The sequence below is a fragment of the Aotus nancymaae genome, unplaced genomic scaffold (genome assembly GCF_030222135.1).
Source record: "Aotus nancymaae isolate 86718 unplaced genomic scaffold, 86718_ANA_hifiasm-v0.15.2.pri h1tg000076l, whole genome shotgun sequence".
Classification (NCBI taxonomy): Eukaryota; Metazoa; Chordata; class Mammalia; order Primates; family Aotidae; genus Aotus; species Aotus nancymaae.
The window spans coordinates 18,780,094-18,806,106 of record NW_026988491.1 but is presented as its reverse complement, the minus strand read 5'-3'; the positions used below and the strand labels follow the sequence as shown (position 1 = coordinate 18,806,106).

The window sequence follows — 26,013 nt, the reverse complement described above, 5'->3', positions numbered from 1 at the left end:
GAGAGAGAGAGAGAGACAGGGAGAGGGAGAGAGAGAGAGCGCGCGCTGTGATGTGCCTGGCCTTGGGAACAAAACTAGATGCAGATCCTAGCTGCCTGACTTCACATCCCATGACTTTGGGCAAATCCTCCCCTCTCCAACCCCATTTCTTCCTCCATAAAGGTGGCATTCTGACGGTCCCTGCCTCACCCTTGGTGTGGCAGGAAGTGGGGCAGGAGTAGAGGCAGGAGCGCAGTGCCTGGCAGGAGCGATGTTGGCCCTCCGTCCTTACAGCTCCCTCTCGTCCTGTCCCCCAGAGCCTGCGCAGGCTCTGGAGATGCCACAGAGATAAACAAGGAGCAGCCCTGCTCTTGGGAGAGGCACAGACTCGGGGGAGGGCCTGGAGAGGGAGTAAACTCTGACAGTGCAATCCTGTTAGTGTCAGAAAAGAGGCATCCAGGCAGGGGCCAGCCAACCTGAGCAGGCTGGGTCTGCCCAAGTTCAACCTGCAAGAACGCTCAGCTTGGTCCCCGTAATGTTCTGATTTGAGTCAACAGTTTTTGTTTTGTTTTGTTTTTGATTTTTTGGCTTTTTAAGACAGAGTCTCACTCTGTCACCCAGGCTCGAGTGCAGTGGTGCAATCTTGGTTCACTGCAACCTCTGCCTCCTGAGTTCAAGCGATTCTCCTGCCTCAGCCTCCTGAGTAGCTGGGACTACAGGCATGCAACACCATGGCAGGCTAATTTTTGTATTTTTAGTAGAGACGGGGTTTTGCCATGTTGGTCAGGCTGGTCTTGAACTCCTGACCTCAAGTGATCCACCCGCCTCAGCCTCCCAAAGCACTGGGATTTCAGGCGTGAGCCACAGTGCCCAGCCAGCATCAACAGCTCTTAAATGGGAAGGTCTGTCCAAAAGTTCTGAACTTCTGGCCTCTCATGAAGAACTGGAGGCTGTGGCAACAGTGAGCCTGCACTCCCACCTGGCGGCAAGGAGCAGCCCTGGGGATGGGGGTGTGGATTCTGCAGTGTGCCCCAGACCCCACCACTCCACACTGCCACCCAGCTGGGGTGAAGGGGCAGCTGGCGTTATCACTGCACAATCTAGTCACTTTCCCCTTTTATATTATCAGCCTGGTCCCTGGAGCCACCTGAGTCTGAACCAAGGGCTGGCGGACCTGAATAAGGCTTCATGAGGCAGCTCTGGGGTTCAAGCCCGGCTTGCTGGAGCAAGAGGAGGAGGAAAGGTGCTCCACTGAGCGAGCAGCAGGCACAAGGAGAGATGCCAGCCCAGGGCAGGTTCAAGAGCCGGGTGGCCTGTGAGAGGTATGAACGGGGGCTGTGGGCAGAAGCATGGGAGTGACGGAGGGCACGGTCAGGAGCCTAGGGGTGCCGGGGTGGAGCTAGTGCTTCCAGAATAAGCTCTGTTAGCAGAAATGCGAGGGACGTGAAGGGGAATGACTAGGATTTATAATGAGGGGGAAGAGGGTGAGGAAGGTATGTCCGCCTCTTTCCCCTCCAGCCCAGGGCAGGCTCAGGAGGGGGAAGGGCGGCCAGCGGGGAAGCCGCAGCAGCTGGCCCGTTGCCATGGAGACCAGGCTACAACCTCCTTGGCTCCCCTGAGACTTGTTTCTGTGAAGAGAAGCCTCCTCACCCACCTCGGCCAGGGCAGTGATGCCATCAAGAGGCAGCAAAGATCTGTGGAGCCACCTCTCTTGCTGGAATGATGGGGAGTGGGCAGAGCAGAGCCCCCACCCCTCCCTGGCTCAGGGTGCTCGTGGGGAAACTGAGGCCCAGAAGACCACTTCTGGCAAAGCTCAGCACATGAGCCAAGGAGGGTCTGCCCGGCCTTCCAGAAGCTCCTGGAACATCTGGCACCAGCTGCATGGCAGACTGGCCAGGCTGGCTGCTTTGGTGGGGTGGGGTGAAGGGGCAGCCTGAGGAAGGGTCAGCTCCAGCCCACAGGGCACCTCCTCGGGTCAAGGAGAAAAGCAGGGGCTCTGGGTGCTCCTGAAAGTTTGCCGGCACCAGTGTCTGCTAGGCACGTGCAGGCTTCGTTGTGTAAACACTGGTGCAGGGAGGAAGAGCCAGGCCATCCCCCTGAGCAGAGTGCTGCCTGGTTCATCACATGACTACAGAAATAACTAAGGCGTTGTGGGGGTGGGGACAGCCAGCGGAAGGCAGTTTAGGGCAGTGGAGTCAGAGAGGGCCTCCCTGATCAGTGACATTTGAACCAAGAGCTGGCAGAGCTGAAGGAGTGAGCCATGGGGTAATCCAGAGGGAGAGAATTCAGGTGGAGGTTGCTGGAGGAGAGAGCGCCCCAGGGTGCTCTTGGGGGCTGGAGGAGGCAAGTGGCGTGACAGGGAAGCCAAGACAAGGCATGCTGCTGCCCCCACGGGAGCGGGTGCTGGGCCAGAAGCCCTGCTGCGCCTGAGGGTGGCAGGCTGGGTAACCAGGAGACTTCGGAGCCTGCGTAAGCAGAGGCAGCAAGCCCGGGGGCAGAACTAATTGCCTGTCATCGACTAATAGCCTGTTTGCATTTTCTCAAGCACAGAGCATAAAGCCTACAACGTAATGGAACAACTCCATCGGCCTCTTGTGCAAATTGGTCTTGTGATCCCACAGTCCCGACGCCCCTGGAGAGGCAGCTGGGTCTACTTTTCACATGCGACACCTGGCTTTTACCTAGGGAGCCACTGCCTGCACGTCAGACCCTAAAGCCCATTCCTAGGGTGGCAGGGGCTCCGGGGCCAGGCTTCCGGGCCCTCGTGCCACAGGGTGCTACACACAGCCCGAGGCCCGTGTGCCCCCAACTCAATGGTCCAGACTGTCTTTTTCCTAAATCTCCAACGAGGCCCGTACGAAACACAGAAGTGACAGCGCCACAGAAAGCCAAAAACACTCAGAAATGCTTGATGCGCCCACTCTCCTCATCTCTAGGCCTCTACAATTCCAAAGGGGTGCTGAGCCGCCTCTGGGAAGAAAGGGTGGAGAGGAGGTAACAGCGGGGGGCACTGTGCCCCCAAAGTGTGCCTATACCTAGACGCAGGGTGGGGAGACGCCCCACTCCGGCCCCATGAGCTCTGGCCCCACTGCAGTTTCGCCTCCCTCAGGAACTATACACAGCAGGTTTCTCTTTCTCATCCTTTGTTTTTTTTATAACAGAGACGTTTTAAAAGAGCTGAAAGTCTCCTTAAAAAAAAAAAAAGTGAAGGCCTGTGAATGTTCCCAGCACAGCTGAAGGTCTAGCAAAGGAAGCCTCGCGGACATATCCTCACTGCATCTTCTCAATTCAAGCCCCGTGGGATCTGAGCCCCTTCCCCTCACCATAGGTGTGATGGTTAATACTGTCAACTGGATTGGACTGAAGGATCCAGGGTGTGGTCCCTGGGTGTGTCTGTGAGGGTGTTGCCAAAGGAGACTGACATTTGGGTCAGTGGCTGGGAGAGGCAGACCAGCCTTAATCTGGGTGGGCACCATCTAATCAGCTGCCAGAGCAGCCAGAATAAAAAGCAGGCAGCAGAACATGAAAAGACCAGACGGGCCTCGCCTCCCAGGCTTCATCTTCCTCCCATGCTGGATGCTTCTTGAACATCAGACTCTAAGTTCCTCAGCTTTGGGGTTCGGACTGGCTTCCTCGCTCCTCAGCTTGTAGACGGCCTATTGTGGGACCTTGTGATGGTGTGAGCTAATATCCTTAATAAACTCCCCTTAATATATACATCTGTCCTATTGCTTCTGTTCCTCTAGAGAACCCTAATACAACAGGTAAGCAGCGATGGCATCCTAGCTGGTCCCCATAATCACTTCGAGGTTACAGAGCCCCATGGCCGAGCTGGCCCAGCCCTCAATGTATAGGACTCAAGGGGTGGCACCCCCAGCCGGAGGACCCCAAAGGGACAGACATCAGCTCCAGGCTGGCAGGCTGGAGAGGCAGACGGGAAATTTCTATTTGGATTCCATTTTTCCTCTTAAGAAGTGTTCTCCCCTCCCTGCTCACTGGAGAACATGGTATTTGGGGGTCAAGGGGTTTCTCTTTTGAAATGCTCCCCAAAGCAGGGAGCCTGGCCAGGCCAAGGGCTGGGGTATCCTGGCTCTGAGGGTTGAAATGTTGCCATCCCTTGCTGAGATGAAGATGGGTTCTCAGGCTTTAGTTGGGGGGAAGAGAGAGTAATTGGTAACAGCCACTGAAAACCAACACTAATAAAACCACCCCACATAGAGCACTGCCCCCGGCCAAGCAGCGCACTCACCTGTGATCTCACCCAATCCTCACAGCAGCCCTGCTCAGGGAGAGCCTTTTACGCTCCCATTTCACAGACGAGGAGCAGATAGAGGAAAGGGCAGGCCACAGGCCACCAGCCAGGACTGAGCCCCGGCTGCCTGACTCTAAGGAAGTCTGCTAAACCGGCAGTTTCCAGGAGGAAATAAGACATATGGAAGGACGTCCACGGAGGTGAGCCATTCTCTCCCAGCCAGTTAATGATGCGCCATACACCAGCTGCCTCCCCACCCTCCCCTTCACCCTTGACCACTCCTACCCCAGCCCTGGACAGTTCCAGCCAGTGACGTCCCAGGCCCCTCCCACTCCCCTGGCTAGCCACCCCGGCTTCCACCCCACTCTTTTTTTTTTTTTTTTTAAGACGGAGTCTCGCTTTGTTGCCCAGACTGGAGCGCAATGGCACGGTCTCGGCTCACTACAACCTCCGCCTCCTGGGGTCAAGCAATTCTGCCTCAGCCTCTTGAGTAGCTGGGATTACAGGCGCCTGCCACCACACCTGGCTAACTTTCATATTTTTTAGTAGATGGAGGGTTTCACCATGTTGGTCAGGCTGGTCTCGAACTCCTGTCCTCAGGTGATCCAACTACCTCGGCCTCTCAAAGTGCTGGGATTACAGGTGTGAGTCATTGTGCCTGGCCCCACCCGACTCTACCTAGCACTACCCAGCCCCTCTTGGCTCTGAGAAACAAGCCCATTATACCGAAAGGTGGGGGCAGACAGCGTACTTTCTCTAGGATTACAGAACTACAGGGGCAGTGAGACCCACCCAGCTTCCCACTCCCCTCAAATGACCATGTACAGTCTCAGGGGGCTTCCTGGGGCAGCCCTAACACACCTCCATCTCCCCACTTTCCCCGGGGTTACTTACCGAACCGGCCCATCATCATCCTGCAAACAAGAACACAGAGAAAGGCGTCAGATGGGTCACTCCGAATGCAGTTTCACAAGCAGCACGTGGAGGGTGAGGGACAGGCCAGCCCGAAAGCCAGGCCCCTCGCTGCCCACGTGAAGGCCTACTGATAATGCAGGTCACACTGTGCTACGCTCTGGCCCGCTCTAATTATAAACGAGAGGTGCTTGTGTGGATTATTCACGTTTGCACAAGATCAGCAGCAAATCACCATCTCTATTTGTGCATTAACCATGCCGTGAATGCCTTTTGGAGGGGAGGTACTTAAATCAAGACGGAGGTTAGTTAACCTGAAGATTTCAGCAGATAATAGGGCTTCCGGCAGCCATGGAAGGCTCAAAACACAGGCTGGGCCAGGCACGGTGGATCACGCCTGTAATCCCAGCATTTGGGAGGCAGAGGCAGATGGATCATTTGAGCTCAAGAGCTCGAGATCAGCCTGGCCAAAATGGTGAAACCCTGTCTCTATTAAAAATGCAAAAATTAACCGGGTGTGGTGTCAGGTGCTTGTAATCCCAGCTACCTGGGAGGCTGAAGCAGAAGAATCACCTGAACCCAGTAGGTGGAGGTTGCAGTGAGCCGAGACTGCCATTGCACTCCAGCCTGGGCAATGAAAGTAAAACTCTGTCTCAAAAACAAACAAACAAAAACCCAAGGCTGGAGACCAGCCTGGCCACTGTGGCGAAACCCCCTCTATGAAAAGCACAAAGAAATTAGCTGGGTGTAATGGCGTGGGCTGTGGCCCCAACTACTCGGGAGCTGAGGTGGGAGGATCGCTTGAGCCTGGGAGGTCGACGCTGCACTCCAGCCTGGCAACAGAGCAAGACTCTCTCAAAAAAATAAATAAATAAACACACAAGGTTGCTGGTTACCCAAGTATTATGTTTCCAGGATAAACACAATGTACTTGCAGGACTCATGGATTTAAAGGATTCTGGGGAACCACGCGGCCGGGCCCTGATCTCAGGCAGCGGGCAGTGAAAGCAGTGAGGGAGATGGGGGCGGTGAGCATCTTCTCAAAGATTCCCAGCGCGTGAGCGCCCAGAGCCTTTCCACGCACTGCCTTCCTGAGAGGCAAGGAAGTCTTTACTTTGTCCCCAAATCCCTCTAGACTCAAGTCCTTTGGCTCTATCTTATTTAACAAGCACTTACTTGAGCACCTACTATGTGCAGGCTGTGCAGATAACAGAAATTAATATCGCCTGGAGAAAAATACTGTGTGGCCCTGCCCTCGGGACGGCCGGGGTGAGACACCTCCTAAGCCAATATTTCAACGTTGGCCACGTGTGTCCAGAGGCTATGGGAACTAACAGAAAGCCAAGCACTCCTACTTGGCAGATAGGAGGGCTTCCTGGAGGTGGTGACCTTGTAGCTGCCACTAGAAAGAGAAAGGAGAACACTGAGACTGGATGGGAGGTGGTGATGCCGCCTTAGGAAACTGAACATGGATCTTTGGGCCGCTGGTTTTCAGCAGACATCCCATGATTCAGATGCTCCGTTAGAGCCTCTGCGGCCACCGGGAGGAGCAGGAACAGGTGACCAGGATGGCGTGACGAGCTCTGAGGAGGACCCACCTGAGGCATCAGCCTGGAGAGGTGATACCAGCCTCTCCCCTACCCCTGCCCTGGCTTGCAGAGGGACACTGACTCCAGCTAGAAAACCCCAACTCCCTTTCTCGCTGCTCAGGGCCACCTGGCATCTGGTTGAGGTGGCTTCCATTGGAATTTCCTCTGCCCTGACTTTGGGGCACTCCCCTCCTCCTGGAAATTCCCTTAGGGCCCTGAGGCACTTCCCACAAGCCCCCTGTGCTGGACTGTACATGTCTTTGGATGTGTCCTTTCTCACTAGCAGGATGGGCTGCCCTGGAGGAGAGGGACCATGCTCAGCCCACCTCTCCGTGTCTCTGTGGACCCAGCAGGGAGCCTGGCATGCAGCAGGTCCTCGGGGCCACTTACCGCTGGCAAATAGCTGAGGCTATTCTCCCATCCACTTGCTCATTCTCTGTCTCTGGACCATTCTGGTTTTACTTAGGACAACTGTGGGGGCCCCAGCTCCTCCTTGCTGCCCTCATATGGGACCCCCGTCACCTGGAAGGGGACTCTTATCACAGCGTGTCCACCTCCAACAATGTGCCTAGGCCATTCCTGCACAAGGAGGCAGAGTCTGTTTCCTGCACCTTGATCCAGCATGACCTGTGACTCACTTTGACTCACAGAATTGAGGACATGGGTATGGTTGTCTGAGACAAGGCTTCAAGGGGCCTGCAGCTGCACTCTCACTCTCTCAGGACCCTGAGGGCACTCTGGGAAGATGTCCAGCTCCGTGAGGAGGAAAGAGACCCAAGGGAGGTAAACACCAACTGCCAGAGGTAGGGGGAAGCCAAGAAGCCTCCCCAGCCTCCATCCAGCCTTCAGGTGTCTGCATCACACGAGCAACCCCAGGTGAGACTGGCTGAAGAACCGTGCCGCTGAGTCCAGCCCAGATTGCTGACCCACAGAATTGTGAGCAGTGAATGAAACAGATGTTGTTTTAAGCCACTCAGCTTTGGGGGTGATTTGTTACACAATAATAAACAGTAAGACACCAGCCCAATCCCAGTTCCTCACAAGCAGCTCTTCTCCTACCGCTGACCAGACAGAGCTGCTGCCAAAGGCCCACTGTGCCGGGCACAGAACCACATTCTCATCCTCCCTCCTCCAGCTGTCCCTGTTCCCTTCCCGGGCCTGGGGCAGACTGGGAGGCCTCTTCGCCAGCCTCCGCACAGGCATTAGCCTGCACTCCACCATCCCATCATCTTCCCTGACAGCTTGCAAGCCACGAGTGGTTTCCTGTGTCAGCTCTAATTTTTGAAATACCATCCATGAATTCACAACACAGTAATTAATCACTCTGTGAACTTAGCTGATGGATGAGCTGAGACAATCAATTTTTAAATGTTCTGTTTCATCTGAAACAGGTTTAGTCAAGAGGCACAAATGTGGTGAATTCTAAAGATCCTTAACAGGTTATCACAAGGGGTCCTTAAAACCACACACCACAGATATTGTTTGATTTGCTATTTTCAATAGATTTGAAGCCTTCTAGACTTCTGAACACCTGCCCCCTGGCTTTCTCTCGGAGATAAGAGATGGCTTAGCCATGTCTGTCAAAGGAAAGTTCTGGTTTAAACATGCAGCTCCCACCTCTGACAGGGCTAATGTAGACAAATAAACGAATGGAGACAATGGGTCTCTCTAACCGTCCTGAACTCTCGCTCTGCCCGCCCCACCTTGAACATTCTTAAAGCTCACCTTTTAAGATAAGGAATGAAAAATTCAAAGGCTGTGGAAGGTAACTCAGTTCTAATGTTAAAAGCTCTGAAGAAAGTGTGCAGCGGGAGGAGAGCTGGGGTAGGAAGCAGCATGAGAATCACATGCTAAAGTGAAGGGGCGTGGACCAGGAGCAGCTCCACGTGCGCCGGCGTCTCTGGCTGAAGTGGCAGCCTGGGGTCCAGCTCGTTCAGAGCAGCATGGCCTGGAAGGGCACGGCAGGGCAGGGGTCCACTCACTCTGTGGTTGTGGTCAGCTCCTCCGAGATGTGGCTGGAATGCAGCAGGCCTTCCCGCTTCTGAAAACCCCAGCATAAACAAACACAAAGTCAGGCAGTGGAGAGATGAGGAAGGACGCACCAAAAGGACAGATGAAGCTGCGGGGCCGGACACCCTCTTAGAAGAGAGCCACGGAGAGGGAGGGGTGGTGCTGAACATGCATGCCAGGCCTTGGTCAGGGCACAGCAGGGGACCCTGGGCAGGGTGCCTTTCAGTGGCCACAACCTGTCCCCATCCTCCTCCCCACCCTCTGGTCTCCCCATGGCTCTGAGAGCTGGCATTTGGGTAGGTCTCAGGAGAAACACCCCAGGTCAGGATTCCCCAAAGGGATCCTCCACGCTTTGCAGCCAGGAGAGATGAGGCTCGCAATTGGAAGGAACGTAAATAACAGGGAACACCCCCTGCTACCATGTGTGTGCACGGGACTGTAGGGGGTCCCCCAAAGTTCATATACACCACGCACTTCAGCACGTGACCTCATTTGGAAATAAGGGTCTTTGCAGATACCAGCTCAGATGAAGCTGCAATGATTATGGTGAGCCCCACCTTAATCCAGTATAACTGACATCCTTATTAGAAGGAGAAATAGACAGAGGGAGGAGGCCACATGATGACGGATGCAGAGACTAGAGAGATGCGGCCACAAGCCAAGAACACCAAGGACCAATGGGCACCATCAGAAGCTGGAGGAGGCAGGAAGACCCCTCCCCTAGAGGAAGAGGCATGAGGAAGGACATACTATTCTGATGACGTCTTGATTTCAGACTTCTGGCCTCCATAATTGCAAGAGAATAAATGCCTGCTGTTTTAAGCCACCTGGTTTGTGGCACTTTGTTACCACTGCCCTAGGAAACTGACACAGTACAGGTCACACTTCTCCCAGAGCATGACAGGTATAAAAAAGCAATGATGGTGGCAAGTGGGGGCATGGCAGTGGTGACAGTGGGGGCGGCAGCCCACCTCTCATGGGAGCTCCAGGTAGAGCCGGGTGGCTGATCCAACCACCGCTGAACCCCTCGAGGGACCGGGAACTCACTTCCCACTGGGCCAGCCCACCGTGGACACCACCAAGACCTGAGCTTCCATCGCTTTCCGGAGCTTGGCCTCCAGCGAACACTCAGGGATGGTGCTGCTTATGGAACGACTCTGTGGGCAACGCTTAACCTGATTCTCAGGAGGGTCTGCCAAGGAAGGTCCAGAGAGACTATTCACTTAGTCACGGACCAGAGATGCATGAGGCACCCACCCACCAGGTGCTGGGCCCAGGTCTAGGGATTGGAGACATAAAGCTGGATGTTTCAAAGTTTTCTAGTAAGATCTTGATTTTATGGGGGAAAGTACTACAGCTCAGCAAAGGCAAGTGTTGGAAATAGGTGCTTGGTGGCATGAGCCATCTTGCCACGACAGTACAATGAGCAAAGGAAAACAGACAAATTTATTCCTTACACATTTGGAGCTGTCCTCACTGCTGTGTCTGATCTCTGTCGGCTGGAGCCAGGCCTCGCAATCTAAACTAAAACCCGAGAGTACCCTTCCTGTAGCCCAGAAAGTAAAAACTGTGTTGCTGATCCTGTGTCTCAGTGCTAATTTTCCTTTGCGGCACTGAGCATCTATTTCCAATAGCAGGTGATCAGCCCAAAGTCACGTGGCCAGGCAGCAAATAAGGCCCTTCCCTTCCTTCCTTCCCCCCCAGGAAATGCCACATCCCTTGCATCACCCTGTCTTGAGTTCGATAAGGGGTCCCCTGAGGAAGCTCAGAGGGGGCTGCAGGGAAGACAGAAGGCAGCTCTAAGGTCTAGGGAGTAATGGTGCCCAGTTCACAGGACCCCCAGCTCCCCGTTTTATTCCACTCTGATGGTCCAAACACTTCTCTAACCCCAGTTACGGCAGGAAGCACAAGTGCTTGCCTGGTTCAAACTTGCTGCAAACCCCAAAGATTATCTTGGCCCCGAGTGCAAGGCTGAAAGGAAATACTGGGGTTTTGGAGGCTGCACAGGGCCCCTGGGGCCCCGGGCTGACGTAGGTGGGGTTGGGAACCACATCCCCGTGTGTCCTAGGGAAGCCTTTCCAGGACGGCTGCCTATGAACCCGTGGCCAAGATAAGGGGAATAGGAATGGACCCCGAGGTCCTGAGTCACCACCACCAACTGCAAACATCCACCTTAGGAAGGAAAATCATGGCAACATGAGGTGGCCCTCGCCTGATGCCAGAGACGGGCATTCCCGTCAGGTCAAGACTGAGCTCCCAGGGTGACAGAGGGGTCAGAATGGGTTCGGAAAACACGGCCGCAGCCAGGTCCTCCCGGACCACAGAGACCACAGGACTGAGAAGTTTAAAAGCCAGAGGAAAGTGGAGCCAGATGTCTCGAGTCAAATAAACACGGAGGCATCCAAGGTTTCCAGCGTGACCTCAACTCTGGCAGCAGTGGACGTCCCCGCAGACCCCAGGCGTGTGTTTCTCCTTTACTGCCTCGGCAGCCTATGCTGAGTGCTCGGAGGATAGCAGATGCTCAGTGCACATTTACTGAGGGAAACTGCACACACGAACCCTATGCAGCGACTGTCCACTTAAATGTAAGGGGAACAAGGCCAGGCACGGCAGCTCTCGCCTATCATCACAGCACTTTGGGAGGTTGAGATGGGAGGATCCCTTGAGCCCAGGAGTTTGACCAGCCTGGGCAACATAGCGAGACCCTATCTCTACAAAAATTTAAAATTAGCCAGGTGTGGTGGCCTGTGCCTGTAGTCCTAGCTACTTGGGAGACTGAGGTGGAAGGATCGCTTGAGCCCAAGAGGTTGAGGCTGAAGTCACCTGTGACTGCACCATGGTACTGCAGTCTGGGTGACAGAGTGAAACCCTGTCTCAAAAAATAAAATAAAATAAAAAATAGCCGGGCGCAGAAGCTCACACCTGTAACCCCAGTACTTTGGGAGGCTGAGGCGGGCGAATCACGAGTTTAGGAGTTCAAAACCAGCCTGACCAACATGGTGAAACCCCATCTCTACTGAAAATACAAAAATTAGCTGGGCGTGGTGGTGGGCGCCTGTAATCTCAGCTACTCAGGAGGCTGAGGCAAGAGAATCCATTGAACCTGGGAGGCGGAGGTTACAGTGAGCCGAGATTGTGCCACTGCACTCCAGCCTGGGCTACAGAGCAAGACTGTGTCTCAAAAATAAATAAATACATAAATAAAAATATAAACGTAAAAGAAACAGCAAGAGAATGGTGACTCTACCTCACCCTCTGTTAGAAGGACCTGGGTCCTGGTTCCATTTCTCCAAATGAATCGAGAGAAATGAACCCAAAAAAAGAGATGATGGGCATGATGAACAATCCCCAGCAAATGCAAAGCGGCTTTAATTTGGGTGTCTGTTTCATCCTGCGAGGCCAACCTCCTCCAATGAGTAATAAGCACATTCAAGGGGATTGAATTCCAACCAGTTGCCTTTGGAGAGAAATGAATGTTCTTTTCAAAACTGTGGAAAATTAAACCTCAACACCCTCATGCCTCTGCCTCTCATCAAATCAATGCCATTGTTCCCATTCTAATCACTTATCTCGGAGCCAGGGTGAGACGCACATGCTGTCAAAAGGGAAAAACAGAAGGTAGCCTCTTGCGGGGAGGGGGAAAACGACGGGGAGGGCAGGAAAATGACGGGAGGAAGAAGACCTTGCCTCTCTGGCGGCATTACAGGCAGGCTGATCGCTCGGTTTTACTCACCCGCACGACCACCACCTGCACAGTCACGTGCTCAGGAAGGCGGATGGGGGCCCTGAAGTGCATGGCCAGAGAGACTAGCAGGTGGAGGATGGCCACCAGGTTCTTCCCGTGAATTGCTGTGGGAGGGAGGAGGGAGGGAGAAGGAAGGGAGACGCTTTAGATCGGGTTAGACAGGAACCTGAGCCCACATACAGAAGGCAACAGAGACACGCAGCATCTAAATGAGACTCCAGCAAGGCAAGGACGGATCGAAGTGTGGACGAATGAAGACAGCTGATGTGCGACCTGGGTGAATCCATTTCTAGTTTCAATGCCTCCTTTCCTCTTGGCCTAAGGTGACCTGTGCAACCACTTTTAGAAGCACAATTTTGTTCTTAAAAGCAATAAATTGGGCAGGGATGAGGAGAAGGAAGGAACAGCATAGTAAAATTAGCACAAAAGGGAAAAGATCATGGGAAGCAGGTCACGGCTGTTTACCCCTTCACAAGGATGCATGTTATTCTCCCTGATGCTAAAAAAGGGCTCACTCTATGCAATGAACCATCTCAACTAGGGTAGGCTGCCAAGGGCAGATGTGGCTCTGGGGACATTAGACATCAGCCCTGCCATGCCTGAGTCCCTCCTCTCTCTTCCTCAGCATGCGGACTCAGGTTGGGTCATCATCACCACTTCTCCTGTGCAGGGCTTTAGAGCTTACAAGGCACCCGATTCCCCACCCACAGACCCAGCAACCCACGAGGCAGCCTGGGTCTGCCCAAAGTCTTGATGCTGAGAAACCAGGTGCAGGGCCAGGATCCAGGGCCTCCTGCCCACTGCTGAGGTCCCAGCTCACCAAAGCACAGAGAGTCCTGAAGCCACACCCTGAGGGCCCTGCTTCAAGGGGAAGGAGGTGGGGAAGGAGTGGGCAAGACTGAGGAGAACTTTCCACCTTCTTCTGGCTTAGTCTTTCACCTTCCGGGTTCATGTCTTCGCTGGGAAATACCGTGATGTCACCCCTCCTAATGCCAGCCCACTCTGGGACACATTCCAGAGGGTCACAGGCAAACAGCCCACTGGGTGACGCTGCCACTGGTATTCGGGGTTGAGTCCCAACAAGAACCCCTCAAGGCTGCTTCTGTCTCTCGAAGTCCCTCTAATCCACCCAGCCAGAAACAATGCCTCTCTCCTCTGCAGCCTGAGGAGGATGGAGAATTTCGGCCTGACCAGGTCCCTTTCCTAGGAGCTCCCTAACCCTACTCCTGCAATGCTACCTCTCACAGAGCAGGGAGATGAACCCAATTTTAAGATGCAAGGCCAGATGGGATGATGATGAATGTGGATGACAAATGTGGATGACGAATGTCGAAAGGACGGGCTCCCTCCAGACGCTCCCGCCCCCCACCCCCACCCCCGCCCCGTGGTATGGAACTCACAGTCCACACTCCACCGGAGCGCCCAGCCGCGGGGTCGCAGCAGGTCATGTACTGCTTCCAGCACCGTCTGCAGCTTCTGTTTCTGCCCTATTTCCGACTGTGTCACCTCAGCCACATTCAGCTTGCATCCTGCCAGTTTTTCTGCAATGAGAAGGACAAGAGGAGAGGGTCAGAAAATGTTGGAAGGCCAGGTGTGGTGGCTCACACCTGTAACCCCAGCACTTTGGGAGGCTGAGATGGGTGGATCACTTGAGGCCAGAAGTTCAAGACCAGCCTGACCAATATGGTAAAACCCCATCTCTACTAAAAATACAAAAATTAGCTGGGTGTGCTGGTGCGCACCTGTAATCCCAGCTACTTGGGAGGTTGAGGCAGGAGAATCAGTTGAATCCACGAGGCGGAGGTTGCAGTGAGCCGAAATTGTGCCACTGCACTCCAGCCTAGGCGATAGAGTGAGACCCTGTCAAGAAAGAAGGAAGGAAGGAAGGAATGAAGGGAGGGAGGGAGGGAGGAAGGGAGGGAGCGAGAGACGGAGTTGGGGGGAAGGGAAGGATCTAGCTGGAGGAACTCAGAACCACCAGGACCCCGGCTGCAAGGAGGTCCCCGAAGCAGGGCTGGTTACCATGCGGCCATGGAGGCATCTTGAGATGTTGAGCCATGGAACTCTGAGCTTTCGGGTCACTCATCTTTCTTAGAGAATGACTCCAGATTGGAAAGGGAAGAAGAGTTAAGGATAAAACTGTGGGTGTTATACTAGGGAACATTCTATGCATACAAAATGGGAAAAACACAATTCGAGATGGAGTTGAGAGGCAAGGAGGTTACCCAGAAGAACAAGAGTGGGGGTCAGCAGGTGAGAAGAAGACTGTCCCAGTGGGTCCCGGAAGGGAGAGGACTGATAAAGATAATAATAAAAACGGTCTTAGAAGCTGCCTCTGTCTCCCCACACACCTGAGGCTCCCATTCTTGTTTCTCTAACATTCTGACACCACAATAGGAAGTTAGATTAGATATTCACAGAACGGGCGACGACTTTATTACCAGGAACGAGCAGGAAGCAATCTGGAGGAGCGCGGACAAGAACTGTCACATTTCGTCAAGATTCAATTACTGAGACTGAGCTCCAGCCAGGCCCGCACCTCCTTCAATTTCCCTTTTGTTAGCAGTAGGTGCTGGCAGGGGTGCTGGCCACCAGCGCCCCACCCCACGCCTGCTGCAGGGCCACACGGCAGGAAGGACTCCCAGCTTCCCTGCTAGTCTTCGATTCTAAGACTCCTGTCTTTACTGATAGATCCCCTCTGCAAAACGACAAAAGCGACGTCACAGAGCATCATGAGACGGTTTACTGGGAGGGTGACTGCAAGCTCTCAGCACGGAGCCTTCCATACACAGCTGCTGTCAGTGACGCCAGCACTGACGGGTGATCATGACAGCAATCAATTCCAGGCCAGTCACAAATGGGGTTTCTGTTTTGCAAGTGATTCCCAGTGCAAAGTTCCATTTAAAGCATTTTAGCTGGAGGCCCCCAAGTCTTCAGCATTATCTCCCCAACAGCCTCCCTTTTCTCAATTGGAAAACAAACAGCTTTGGTATCCCTTTCAGGACAATACAATTCTAGAGCAAGTTTGCTGGGCTCAGAATACCCCTTCAATCATTCATTTGCTGGCTCACAGGTAGGGATGGGCACCCACTGTGTGACAGGCACTGTCCTAGGTGCTGGAAATGACACAGATAACAGAGGTCCCTAGTGGAGAGAGACACCCGTAAATAACATCAGATTGGGTGGCAGCAACTGCAAGAGAGGAAACAGCAGCCCGACAAAGCGCACCCTGCAGGGGAGTGCAAACCATCCCCGCTTATTCATCTCATTTCCCTCCATCTGGATCTAACAGCTCCTCGCTGAGTCATCCACAGCTGTCTGTCTGAATTCGCGCCCTGGAAGTAGAGAGCAAGCAGGTCCCACAGGTGTTCAACTACCAGACAGGGCAGAGCAGGGCAGCTTGGAGAAGGAAGGAGAGAGAGAGGATGGCACAGAGCTGGGTGGTCACAGAGCCTCATACACCAGGGAGATGGGAGCCTGACGCGCCCCTGTTGCAGCTGCCACCATGCAGCCCTGCAGACGGAACACGGCCACGTCACCCAGGGTGGAGGAAGAGGAGTCGGCAGAGGAGTGGAGGACAATGGATTGGTTTGCCTGGGCTGTTGCAACGAAGCATGCCATGGACCGTGTGGCTTCAACAACGGAGATGTATGTCACAGCTCTGGAGGCCAGAAGTCCAAGACCAACACACCAGCGGGGCGGACCCTTCTGAGGCCCCTCTCCTGGCTTGCAGATGGCTGCCCTCTCCTTCCTGTGTCCTCACTCCATCTCCTTCTGTGCGTGTCTGTGTCCTGATCTCCTCTTTTTATAGGAACCTAGACATATTGGATTAGGGCCCACTCATATGGCCTCATTTTACCTTCATTACCTCTTTTTCTTTTTCAGATGGAGTTTCACTCTAGTCACCCAGGAGTGATGCCATCTGGAGTGCAACGGCACCATCTCAGCTCATTGCAATGTCCGCTTCCCAGGTTCAAGTGATTCTCCTGTCTCAGTCTCCCCAGTAGCTGTGATTACAGACATCTACCACCATGCCTGGGTAATTTTTGTATTTTTAGTAGAGTTGGGATTTTGCCATGTTGGTCAGGCTGGTCTCAAACTCCTGACCTCAAGTGATCCACCCACCTCAGCCTCCCAAAGTGCTGGGATTACAGGCATGGGCCACTGCACCCAGCCTATTACCTCTTTAAACACAGTCACATTCTGAGGTTCAACCTGCAGGGCTGGCTGGTAGCAGGGCCAGTGGGGGCCTGCCAGGCTACCCATCTCTCCTAATGGGTGAGGCTCTCATACCTTGCAACATGCCTGTATTTTTTTTTCTTTTTTTTGAGACAGCGTTTCGCTCTTGCCACCCAGACTGGAGTGCAGTGGCGTGATCTCAGCTCACTGCAACCTCCCAGGTTCACATGATTCTCCTGCCTCAACCTCCCAAGTAGCTGGGATTACAGCACCTGCCACCATGCCCGGCTAATTTTTTGTATTTTTAGTAGAGACAGGGTTTCACCATGTTGAACAGTCTGGTCTCAAACTCCTGACCTCAGGTTATCCACCTGCCTCGGCCTCCCAAAGTGTTGGGATTACAGGCGTGAGCCACCATACCTGGCCTATGTGCCTGTATTTAAAGAGGCAGTTGAGGTAAAATAAGGTCCCATGGGTGGGCCCCACATGTAGAATTCAGATAGTAACAGAGCATCAAAATGTCTTGCCTGGTTCAACATATGAATTTGGTGGTGAAAACAGCCTGCAACAGAGACCAAAGAGACTGGCCATGCCCAGGTGCTGCCATAAGCTGGGTCTTGGGTGACTCCTGCACAGCAGAGAATATGGCACATGGTCACCTGCATCACCAGACATCACTGTCACCACTGACAGGAGCTGTAGGAGCAGCTCAGGGCTCTGTCATGGCCAGGACCCCTATCTTCCTTGCACAAAAAGAGACAGAGAAAGCCAGGAAGGATTCTCCCATGTAGCAGGTGACCCTGGGTGATGGCCACAGGTGGGGCTGGGTACACATGTAAGGAAGGACCTGACCTTCACAAGGAGAGGACGTACCCATGAGTGAGCAGGACGACAACAGCCAGAGGAGTTCCCCCAGGGTGAGCACCTCACTCTGGCCACATGCAGTCTACTTTGAGAGCTGTACTGCAAACACAGGGGAGCTACACCCCCAGAAACCTGGTATGTGGCAGAGAACTCGGCAGCTGCTTCCAGAGTCTACTTTCAAGAAGAGGGACTCGGCTGGATGCAGTGACTCATGCCTGTGATCCCTGCACTTTGGGAGGCCAAGGTGGGAGGATTGTTTGAGCCCAGGAGTTCAAGACTAGCCTGGGCAACATGGCAAAACCCTAGCTCTACAATAAAAAAAATGCAAAAATTATCTGGGTGTCGTGGTATGCATCTGTGGTCCCGGCTACCCAGGGAGGCTGAGGTGGGAAGATCATCCAAACCTAAGAGTTCAAGGCTGTAGTGAGCTGTGATCACACCACTGCACTCCAGCCTGGGCAATAGAGTGAGACCTATCTCAAGAGCAGAAAAAGAAAAAGGACTCCTCTGGAATCCTGCTGGCTCACCCTAGGCGATTTCCACATGGCCAAACCAGAGATCTGTTCTCTCTCTCTTCCTCTCACTCCCTCCCACCTCCTAGAAACACCGCATCTACACCTCTCAAATGCAGCATTCCTCTGGCTCCCTCCCATCACGACTGACCCCCATGAGACTCCTTTGCCAGAACTTCCTCTTCCTGACCACGAATGGCTGACAGCCCAGGCCCAGTCCTCAGACTTCTTCTCTACTACAAATGCACAGAAGTTAGCTTCAGCCTTGGTTTTCAGCCCAAATCTCCTATTTGGTTTGGGCTTCTGCCTTTGGAAAGCCAAAGAGCTGAATGCCTACATCACCGTCATTCCTGGCATCCCCGGGCTTGAGGATCAGGAGATCACATCAGTCCTATCACGTCAGTAGTATATCACATCAATAGCATATTACGTATTTTCAGTCAAACAGCATTCACAAAGCCAGGCAAGACATTTTGATGCTCTGTTACTATCTGAATGTTCTCATCCATTGTTCTTTTTTTCAGTTAAAAAAAAAAGTGGTATTAATATGTCAAACCAGTTGATACTCAAGAGATTTTAGAACTGCCTTCTCAAGTGCTTATGCAATTATTCAAACAAGATGGGACAGCAGCTATTCCACAAGAAAAAGGCTGCTTGAGCCAAGGGAAGCCTCATGTTATACTTTATGGATAACACGACTTGTGTAGCAGGACTCACGGACAATCACAGCAACTCCGGAGTAAGTGCAGCATTTGCCAGGGCTAACTGAAGAGGGAACCAAAAGATGTACCTAGAGAGGGGAAGATGCCGGCTTTAAAGATGCCCCTGCAATTCTACTCCATAGAAGGCACTGGCGTTGTCTACAGCCAACCACGGCTGAGATGCAGATGCAAATTCAGAGCCTGCCCTGAGATTCTGAGGGTCGGTTCCACAGTCAGGCTGCCAGATACAGAGCTTGCAGACATATCGTTTCAAGTGATTGGGTGGAAGAAGCCACAGGTACAGACAAAAGAATCAGAAATAAAAAATGAAAGTCAGGCCAGGCATGGTGGCTCAAACCTGTAATCCCAGCACTTTGGGAGGCTGAGATGGGCAGATCACAAAGTCGGGAGTTCAAGACCAGCCTGATCAATATGGCAAAACCCTGTCTCTACTAAAATTACAAAAATTAGCCAGGCTTGGTGGTACGCACCTGTAATCCCAGCTACTCAGGAGGCTGAGGCAGGAGAATCGCTTGAATCTGGGAGGTGGAGGCTGCAGCAAGCCGAGATTGTGCCACCACATTCCAGCCTGGGTGACAGAAGGAGATGCCATTCCCCCCAAAAAAGTGAACACAACACTCAGATTTGCTTCTGACAATATTAGAACATATCTGCTTCCGGCCGGGAGCAAAGTACCAATCAGAGGGACTGTTTCAACAGAGGGTCGTCACCAGCAACAGCCAAAACCTCACATCCAAGATCAAAGAGGAGGTGAGTCTCTACCATAACCCGCCACTCAGAGAGGGAGAAGGGCTGACAAGAGAGGGCCGGCTTCACGTGAGGCGCATCCCTTCAGACAGCATCAGCCAAAGGTCCATGTGCTCCTCCAGCCTTCCCAAAAGCGTCACAGTATCTAGCATCACAAATGTCTGGTTTGAAGACCTTGAGAGCAACTGGCACCCAACAGTGCTGGGCGGGCGTGACTAACGACAGTGCAGTGCAAAACATCAAAACTTCGACCACTAATGTTTTTATAGTAAAACTGTGATAAGTATGACACCATCTTGATGAACGTTTCAGATTTATTCTTGTACCATGGGAGCTCATTCTAAGATGGGGATTCTCACCTTAGTCAAATATAGATATTAATTCTTGGCCATTTGGCATTTGGCCAAATATAATTCAGAACACCCTCTCCAGGTGATGAAGCCGTGTGGTTCCATGGCACTAAACATCAGCTCAGTTCTGCTGGCTTCACGTGTACACTGCAGCCTGGATTCCAGGCTTAGCCATTCAGCATCGCCTCCAAGAGGGCAGGCATCTCAGCCCCAGCACGTACAACACAGACCTCCACCTTCCCCACCTCCCACCCTACTCCCAACGGCTTCCCATTCACCAGTTGCTCATGCCACAAACCTGGCCATCAGCCTTGATTCCTCTGACAGTTTAACTGCACAGAACGTCCCCATGTCTGCCCTTCCACTCTGGAGCCTGAGCCACCTCATTGGATGCCTGGGCCGTGGCAGTGGTGTCCTGACTGACCTCTCAGCTCCAACTCCTGACTCCCCTCCCCATGCACCCTGCACCCAGAAGCCCAAGTGCCCTTTTAAACTCTAACCCAGTCCATGTCACAGCCTTATTCAAAACCTCCAATGGCTTCCTATCACCTGGAATAAAGGTTGTTGTCTAGCAGGGCTGAATGAGATCTGGCCCCAGCCTCATCTCTTGGCTCTCTCCCTCCCTCTCTGCCATCTCAGCCTCGCCTCCAACTCCTTTCACTGCCCCTCCAACACAGCAGGCTCTTTCTCGCTTTAGAACCTCGGCCCAGAACGCCCTTCCCAAGCTCACTGTGCAGACGTGTGGTCAGATGTCGCCTCCCCAGAGGAGCTGCCCTGGATTGCCTGCCCCACCCCCACCCACCACTCTGCCCAATAGTCTTCTGTTACTGTCTTCCTAGCACTTGTCACTCCCTTAAAACATCTCCATCTCAGGTTGAACCACCCTGCCCCATAATACTTCCCTTTCTTCGCTCTGCTAGACTGTGTGCTGGGGGAGCGGACGGGGGTGGGGTAGGAGGCTCATCTCTCTTGTTTCCCACTGTGTCTCCAGAGCCAAGACCCACCCGACACATGTAAGCCAATGAACACTCATCCATCAGACAAATGAATAAATGAATGAATGAATGTGTGACCAAAACAAACACAGACATGTTTCCCTCCAAGTGTACTTTCTGAGGGCCAGCTGAATAAGGACACACAACATGGTCCAAGCATCACTGTGTCCTTCAGAGTGTGTTATGGGACATGGCCTCCCTAGCACCTCATCCCCCTACCACCACCTGTCACAAGCCCATGAGGTTTCCCTCCAAGAACTGATCTGTAAGAGCCCTTTGTGCAGAGTGTGCAAACTGTCCAGAGGCAGCTACCGATGCTGCACCCCTGGGTTTCCAGGGCCAAGTTTTTCCGGCAGGGGCTCCCCCAGTCTCTCTCTCTCCTGAACAGCGCCCTACCCCCCTACCTACTCACATCCTTTCAGCAGCCCCAGCACTGTCCACCTACCCCTTGCAGCAGTCAGTCCTCTGTCAAAACTGCAGAAAACCACGATCCCACCCCAGTCACCAGCCCTGCCCTGAAGGAATGACCCTGCAGGATGGCCCAAGGGGATACCCTTCCACCAGGATGGGGCTTGTCTGTGCAATCCATCAAAGCAGGGGAGGTTGAGCAGAAAAGAAACCCCAGACACAGGATCTGCTGAGTCCACCAGTGCTGGGGATGATGCGGGTGGAATCTTCTCCTGACCTTTAAGAGGTGTGCTATCCCACGTACAAGGGGACACTGAGTTCTTGAGGCCACTGTCACAGGCACTTTGGGGCCTTAAAACATATCAGAACTCTATGAGAACTGAAAGATTGTTCAGCAAATAGCTGGTCCCTTCCAGAGTCTGTGGATGGCACTGAGGACCAAAAATCCAGATAAATACTCATCTATCTGTCCCATTTTCATTTCCCACAAGAGGACCCCACAGTATTTATAGGTAACGAAACTGCAGGGCTTTTTTCATGGACTTAATCAACAAATATTTATCATGTGCCAGTCACCCGGGGGACGTGGAGCGGGTGGGGGACCAGCAGGGAGCCAGACACTCCTCAGTTCTGCTCTTGGCTTTTATTTGTCTGTTTAGAAAACAACAATGATGACAATAGCAACTCCTGCTTATCGACGACAGACCTGTGCCAGGTACTGAGCCAAGTGCGCCATGCACGTGATTTCGGCAGGCAGCCTGGATGGTTCCCAGTGGACAGACATGAAAAGGAGCTACATGGACGGGCGCACTGGCTCACGCTGTAATCCCAGCACTTTGGGAGGCTGAGGTGCGTGGATTGCTGGAGCCCAGGAGTTCAAGACCAACCTGGGCAACACAGCAAAGCCTGGCATCTACCAAAAGTACAAAAAATTAGTCAGGCACGATGGCGAGCACCTGTACTCCCAGCTACTTGGGAGGCTAAGGTGGGAGAATCACCTGAGCCCAGGAAGTGAACACTGCAGTGAGCTGTGATTGTACCACTGCACTCCAGCATGGGTGATGGGCTAAGACCCTGTCTCAAAAAGAAAAGGAGATGCAGGGACAACAGTCTCACTTCCCTTCCTCTCTCTTCCTCTCAAAAGCATGCACCTCAAAGGCACAGTTCTCTGCCCCGAGCCCTCCCTGATCAGGATGTGACCCTCACCACTGCACCAAAACTGTTCTCATCCGGGCCACCAGTGACCAACCAGATGCCAAATCTAGTGGTCAATGCATTTGTGTGACGCAGAGAAACTGCAATGTTGCAGGAGCAAGGGACCATTGTTTTAACGGAAATATTACATCACGTCTGCACACTCAACAGTCCAGGGAACACAGAAAGTGGCTACAGAAAAGGCACAACAGACCTGGGAAAGCCAGAGGTGAGAGGTGACCCATCCCACAATTTGGGAATTCCTTCCTCTGCAGCGGTGAGCTCAAGGAAGCCACTCATTACACTTGAGGTCAATGATTCTAGTTTCTTCAACATCTGCATGAGGATATTCCCACAATATTATTGGTGATAGAAAAATACTGGAAATGACAAAAATGTTCAATACAGGAGACTGGGTAAATAAACTAAAGAAGAGCCACACAGCGAAGTACTATGCAGCCATAAAGAAAAAGAAAGGTGATCTCCACGTGGAAGGATTCCTAGAACATATTATTAAGTGAAACAAGCAAGGTGCGTAAAAGAACGTATCGCGTATACCATCTTTTATGCACGGAACGAAAGGGAAATGAGTAGGTGTGTGTACGGACATTTTTGTAAAGAAACATAAGGATAAAATCAGAATCCATTGAAAATGGTTACCTGAGAGTGCATAGGTGGGAGAAAAAGCAGTGAGACTTCCCCCCCGCTCCCCCTACCCCACACCGGTCTCCAGGCTCTCACTCTGTTGCCAAGGCTTGAATGCAGTGGTACAATCATGGCTCACTGCAGCCTCGACCTCCCAGGCTCAAGTAATCCTCCTGCCTCAGCCTCCCAAGCAGCTGGGTCTACAGGTGCCTATCATCACATCTGGTAATTTGTAGAGACAAAGTCCCACTATGTTGCCCAGGTTGGTCTCAAACTCTTGGGCTCAAGTGATCCTCCTGCCTCAGTCCCTCGAAGTGCTGGGATGATTAGTCTGAGCCATCACACCTGGCCAAGACCTTTCAAGGTATGTCATTTTCATAGTTTTGACTTTTGAAGCACATAAATGCTTCGTATTTTTAAAAGTAATATTAAATAAAAGTAAATGCAAACATATACCCAAAAACTAAATACAGACAGAAACAAATTATTTATACATCAAATGGATGACATGACCACTGGAACAGGAAATAATTCAGTTAAGCTCTGAACACAGAATTCATATACTTAAAAAATAATGGCAAAGAAATCTTGTACTTAGCATGTTTGTAGTTGGCAGAGATATTGATATCATAATTCTGACACTATTTTTTTTTTTTGAGACGGAGTTTCGCTCTTGTTACCCAGGCTGGAGTGCAATGGCGCGATCTCGGCTCACCACAACCTCCGCCTCCTGGGTTCAGGCAATTCTCCTGCCTCAGCCTCCTGAGTAGCTGGGACTACAGGCACGCGCCACCATGCCCAGCTAATTTTTTGTATTTTTAGTAGAGACGGGGTTTCACCGTATTGACCAGGATGGTCTCGATCTCTTGACCTCGTGATCCACCCGCCTCAGCCTCCCAAAGTGCTGGAATTACAGGCGTGAGCCACGGCGCCCGGCCCATTCTGACACTATTTTATATGCAATCAGAGTAAACAGCAAATATATTTCTGGAACCAAGGTTTACCCTGGAGACTGGAATAGAGAATGCTGACAGGTAAGGGAGAAACTTGTAGCATTGAACTGGAATTAGAGGTATCAGTGTGAACTCACTTTTTTTTTTTTTTTTTTTTTGAGACAGATTCTTGCTCTGTCACCCAGGCTGGAAGGCAGTGGCATGATCCCAGCTCACTGCAACCTCTGCTTCCCGGGTTCAAGCAATTCTCCTGTCTCAGCCTCTCAAGTAGCTGGGACTATAGGTGTGCCCCACCACACCTGACTAATTTTTTGTATTTTTAGTATACAAAAAATGTGTATATTTGGTGACACATTCACTCACAGAATGTTGCTGGGGACCCGCTTCCCTCCTGCTGCCTCCCATCCAGAGCTGAAGGAGCTCAAGTTGAAAGCGGGTAGTAGAGAGGGGCGGGACACAAAGGTGGCCTGAGCCCCAACAGGAGGGGAGCCACAGGCAGCTTTGGAGATTGTGCCCAACCTCCTGCTGCCCTATGGCTGGGTGCTCTGTAGAAACAGTGAGGGGACAGAGGACCCTGAAGCCACAGCCCGGGGCCTGGGGCACCACCTGGGAGGTGTGCACTGCAGCTTTTAATGTCTTCCTAGGACCTGTGACTGACATCACTATGCAGAGAATCCTGGTCCAGCCCCGGGCTGCTGCAGGGAGATGGGGGGTGGGACAGAGCTGTCCCCGCTGGGGACTCACCCAAGAGCTTCTGCAGCACTTGGCCGTCATACAGGTCTTCTTCCAGCTGCTTCACAATGATCCTCTCCTCCACCAGCACATCGTTAATCCAGTTGAGGAGGACCTGCAGGACATGCGGGCGTTACGGCCTCACTCCGCCAGCACCATGGGGATGCGGTAGCGACAAGGGCAAACGCAGGGACAGAGCCTGCACAGCTCTGCAGCCACCACCAGGACCAGGAGAAATGCAGGGACAGAGGCCGCACAGCTCTGCAGCCACCACCAGGACCAGGAGAAATGCAGGGACAGAGGCCTGCACAGCTCTGCAGCCACCACCAGGACCAGGAGAAATGCAGGGACAGAGCCTGCACAGCTCTGCAGCCACCACCAGAACCAGGAGAAATGCAGGGACAGAGGCCGCACAGCTCTGCAGCCACCACCAGGACCAGGGCAAACTCAGGGACAGACGCCGCACAGCCTCTCACAGCCACCAATGTACTTTCCCTCCCCATGGATTTTGCTTTCTGGACATTTCATATAAACAAGAACAGGTGATGTGTGACCTTCCCTGTCTGGTTTCTTTCACTGAGCGTGTTTTCAAGGTTCATCCATGTGATAGCATGTTTCAGCCCTTCCTTCATCCCTAGGCTGAATCATATTCCATCTCATGGGGGACCTCATTTTGTTTCTCCATCCCTTGGTTGATGGTTATTTGGGTTCTCACCCCTTTTTGGGTACTGAGTGTGGGGGTCTGTGGGCCATGGAGGGGAGGGGAGGGGGTGGTGTCTGAGATAGGGGGAGTGGCGTACGCAGACGCCATGCGGCCGAGATGAGCTTGGGCAATTTGAAGAACTCCAGCAAGGAGGCAGGGTGTTCAGGGGTGGCTATGGTGCTGCCATGAACGTTCAGGTACGAGCCTCTTTGTGGATGTCAGTTTCATTCTTCCAGTCCAGCCTTCCTCTTAAGCCTTTTCAGAACAGATTCTCTATTCAGCTCACTGGGAGATGCACTTTAGAAGGTCGCTTCCATTGTGAAAATACCTACAGAAAGACAGGACTCCTGCCGAACACAATTCCATCTGGCCAATCCTGCTTCTGACACGTCTATTCCACAAAATAAAACAGACTCCACCAATGACACGGAGTGTGCGATTTTCCTGTGCAAGCGAAATGAATGCAACGACCTCATGGGTCCCAGTAACCTCTTGGAAATGGGAGTTTATGTCCCTCTCAGA

At 52.6% G+C, this 26,013-nt stretch overlaps 1 protein-coding gene across 5 annotated transcripts in view; it reads right to left on the bottom strand.

Moving 5' to 3' along the window:
* The window catches only part of PARVB (parvin beta), a 145,649-nt gene that overhangs the window by 35,467 nt on the left and 84,169 nt on the right, over nucleotides 1-26,013 (bottom strand). For all 5 annotated transcript variants that reach the window (XM_064368193.1, XM_064368194.1, XM_064368195.1 and 2 more), the window contains exons 4-8: nucleotides 24,801-24,903; nucleotides 13,888-14,028; nucleotides 12,476-12,591; nucleotides 8,715-8,773; nucleotides 5,126-5,145 (exon numbers count right to left, since the gene is read on the bottom strand). In XM_064368193.1, the coding sequence (XP_064224263.1) occupies nucleotides 5,126-5,145; nucleotides 8,715-8,773; nucleotides 12,476-12,591; nucleotides 13,888-14,028; nucleotides 24,801-24,903 (439 nt within the window). The remainder of the gene's footprint in view (nucleotides 1-5,125; nucleotides 5,146-8,714; nucleotides 8,774-12,475; nucleotides 12,592-13,887; nucleotides 14,029-24,800; nucleotides 24,904-26,013) is intronic.